Genomic DNA, 3565 nt, shown 5'->3' on the forward strand with positions numbered 1-3565 from the left:
TGTGGCGCTCTCGCTCTCGCTCTCTAACTGATATGTGTTGACTGGTTCAATTTAAAGCAGATGGATGCAGGACCAGGATCAGTATATGGAATTAGTTAGCAAATTGACTATGATATCCCTGAATGATGGAACAAGCTCAAAGGTAAATTACCTGTATTGAGTATGAATGGGTTATGTTTGTACATGTATCCTATAAGGACAATCCTGAGACAAGTCACACTGAATGTTCATTGCCTCACTCATAGCCAGTGTCTAGTGTACATTCACTAAGTAGTTAGCAATGCTGCCTCTCAGCACCAGGAATCTGGATTCGTTTCCAGCCTTGGGAAGATCAAAAATGTAAATTTAGAAAGTGAAATTTTAAAATTAGAATATTGTACATTTAAAGAATATCAATGTTTTTGTCTAATACTGTTCTTATTTTGCTATAGATCTACTGAGGGACAATAGTATGGAAGGTCTACAACTGAATGGAATTTCTGTTCTTGATGACCATCGTGATGAATTTGGAGATGTAGGTGACTCTGCATCGCAACTGAACATGCGTGGTGTCTTCCTTCATGTGTTGGGAGATGCCCTGGGCTCTGTCATAGTGGTGGTAAATGCACTGATATTTTACTTCATTTGGAACCCATGTCCTGAAAATGGCCCATGCATTAATAAGTGTTTACATGATCATTGTGTTGATCGAGAACATCTAAATGGCACACAGTCAAACATATCTGAAAATAGTAAAAACATTCCAGAAGCTGGACCCTGTTGGGTGTTGTTCTTGGATCCCACTTTATGTTGTATTATGGTATGTATTTTGTTGTACACAACGTATCCTCTTCTGAAGGAATCTGCTCTTATTCTGTTACAAACAGTCCCTAAACAAATAGATATGGAGTTAATAAATGAGAAGCTGCGCAACTTGGAAGGTGTACTAGCTGTACATGAGCTTCATGTCTGGCAGTTAGCTGGTAGTAGAATTATTGCAACCGCCCATATTAAATGTCGTGATCCAACTGCTTACATGGATGTAGCAAAACGTATTAAAGACTTTTTCCATGATGAAGGAATCCATGCCACAACCATCCAGCCGGAATTTGCTTCAGTAAACTCTGAATCACGTATTTCCCTTTGTGAACTGCCATGCAAGACTCAGTGTGCCTTAAAGCAGTGTTGCGGTAATGGTGAGAAGTCCTCAAGTGATTTAAAGTTGGAAACTCCATCCACTCATTCTCTTGAGGTCATCAGGGAATCTCCTGAACATCCCAATATGAGGACTCAAAGAAATGAGACTTGCAGCAATCCTGCAAAAAGCAAAGACACACAATATGAATCAGCTGTGTAAATTTAGTCAGTCTAATTTTAAGTGACGTGGTACTTTATTGACATTAAAATATTGGGGTTGTCAACTGGAATTGATTGGCACTGAGCTAAAATAATAGTGGTGCCTAACAAATGTTATTGAACTTGTTCCACTGCTCCTTGATTTATATATGGCACATTCCAAAGCAAACTTATGGACAGCTGATCAGAATCTACTTGAATCTGTTCTCACCGCTTTGGGACAAGCAATGTGGATAGTGCATCACTGACTGTCAGCGGAAAATGTATTTAATTATTATTAAAGGCTGTAACATTTTGCAAACTTAGGTTTTTCTATAAACACTTTTTATATAGAATGATGTAACAGTTTTACATCAACTTGTAAAACTCCTTGTCTCCACCAAGTTGAGTTGCTGCTATATAAAACTAGGGGAGGGTAGTAGTGTGAAAAGCAGTCCATTAAATCCAGAATGTTAAACCTAATAATTGGTATTACATGTGGGTAATTTGCTTTGGTGTGGTTAAAATGTGACCCTTTTTATCCCCTCTAGCTTGAAAATTACATTTATTGTATTGCTCTAAATTATTAGATAGCAGAAATGTTTTTGATGCAGAGTGATCTGTTAATTCTTGCATCAATCCAGTTAATTATAACCAGTATTCGTAAGTAATGCTTTATCACTCTGTCTTGAATTTGTACCCCAGCCAATAACTTGTTTCTGTCTCTTTTTGAGGAATGATGTCCTTCTGGACCAGTGATTTATGTTTTTTTAAAAAAAATATACATTGAAATCTGCAAGAACAATTGTGTGGGAGTTTTTTCTCTGTGGGGGGGTGGGGGGAGGGCAAATCTATAGGATGCAGATTATCAACCTAGTGTATTGAAGGTTGAGTGCATAGTAAAAGTGAAGGACTGTAACAGTGAATTGTACTGCTTAGCTATTTGTTTTTAATTCCTTCATTTCACTTTTGCAATTGTTCACAATCCATCTCTGGGCAGCATTTACCAAGATCCATTGTTTTTCTTGAGTGTAAGATGTTTGTCTGCATACACCTATTTGAGCAGGCATATATGTTTCAGTTATTGGGTAGATTTTTCTAACTTTTTTTTTTTCTAGTTAGATGGATAGTAGATACAAAATCTGGATGGATTTGTTTTCACTTCCATTTGAGTAAAAGTATTTTACAAATAAGGTATTTGGTAAAAACTGGCAGTACTTGTGCAGTGATGACACAAAGAAGACAGAGTTTGGAGGAAAATCTTGCTGTAATTTTTTTTCTCCTGTGACATCCACTATTATTTTGATAACCTTTTTTGAAATTTTAAGCCTTCTTTTGAATGCAGACAAATCCATGCATGTCTGAGATTACCTGAAATGTATGTGTCAGGCAGCTGCCAAAACTAATTTGGATAACTTTTAAATATAAAAATGTTGGATTTACATGAATTTCTAGGAAACTGGCACTTAACATTTTTATGTTACATTTTATAAATCTCAAAACCATATCTAAAATTTTGATAGAAATATACTATTTATTGGATCAGGTTCCAGTTCCCATATTTTCTTTTGCTGCGATCTTTAAGTCCTGACTCTTTCTGCTCCCTTTACGGAAGTAATTACAGATGTAGCACCATGTAAGTAATTGCTTACATTTGGAAAGCTTGTGAATTACTGGCTACTTTGACTGTAAGTTTACTGAGTATTTTCAAAGATCCTGCAGACTAAACCTGAAGCATAATACCAGCTTCTAATGCTTTGAAACCCTTTCTCCTGTCAAAATATTTAAATGTTTAAATGATAAGCCATGCTTGATGCTAGGTTTAAACCATATACTTATGTTTACACTATATGGTTTCAGTAAAGTCTAATTTGCAAATTTTGTACTAATTCTATTAAAATTGTGAAAACAATCCTTTAAGTAGATTGTCATCACAATTGTGTTCTGCTTGGAAACACTAAAATTTTAGCATTGGTGTAGCACAGTTGGTTGTAAGTCTGTTATTGATAGTGGTGAATGATTTTTATTTTTTGATGTTGAATGAAGTATGTTAATTGAGCATTGACACACTGGCTTGCATCTATTTTTTTTCCCCAATATTCTAAACCAATCCATTTGTAACATTGTTTTGTTTTTAGAATTTGAGGGGTGGGGAGAATAGATCTGAGATCAGGCTTGTGTTTTTGAGTTCTTAAATAGATCAGTTGTAAATCTTCTAGGTCCAGATGTCCTCATTTCTAGCTTCTAGTAA

The 3565-nt window shown here is 35.7% G+C and overlaps 1 protein-coding gene across 1 annotated transcript; it reads left to right on the top strand.

The window, feature by feature from the left end:
• The first annotated feature begins 411 nt into the window (after positions 1-411).
• On the top strand, positions 412-2116 carry LOC122545753 (zinc transporter 1-like). Its single transcript, XM_043684678.1, has one exon. The coding sequence runs from the start codon at positions 452-454 to the stop codon at positions 1334-1336; it is 885 nt and encodes a 294-aa protein (XP_043540613.1). The 5' UTR covers positions 412-451; the 3' UTR covers positions 1337-2116.
• The last annotated feature ends 1449 nt before the right edge of the window (positions 2117-3565 follow it).

The sequence above is a fragment of the Chiloscyllium plagiosum genome, unplaced genomic scaffold (genome assembly GCF_004010195.1).
Source record: "Chiloscyllium plagiosum isolate BGI_BamShark_2017 unplaced genomic scaffold, ASM401019v2 scaf_616, whole genome shotgun sequence".
Classification (NCBI taxonomy): Eukaryota; Metazoa; Chordata; class Chondrichthyes; order Orectolobiformes; family Hemiscylliidae; genus Chiloscyllium; species Chiloscyllium plagiosum.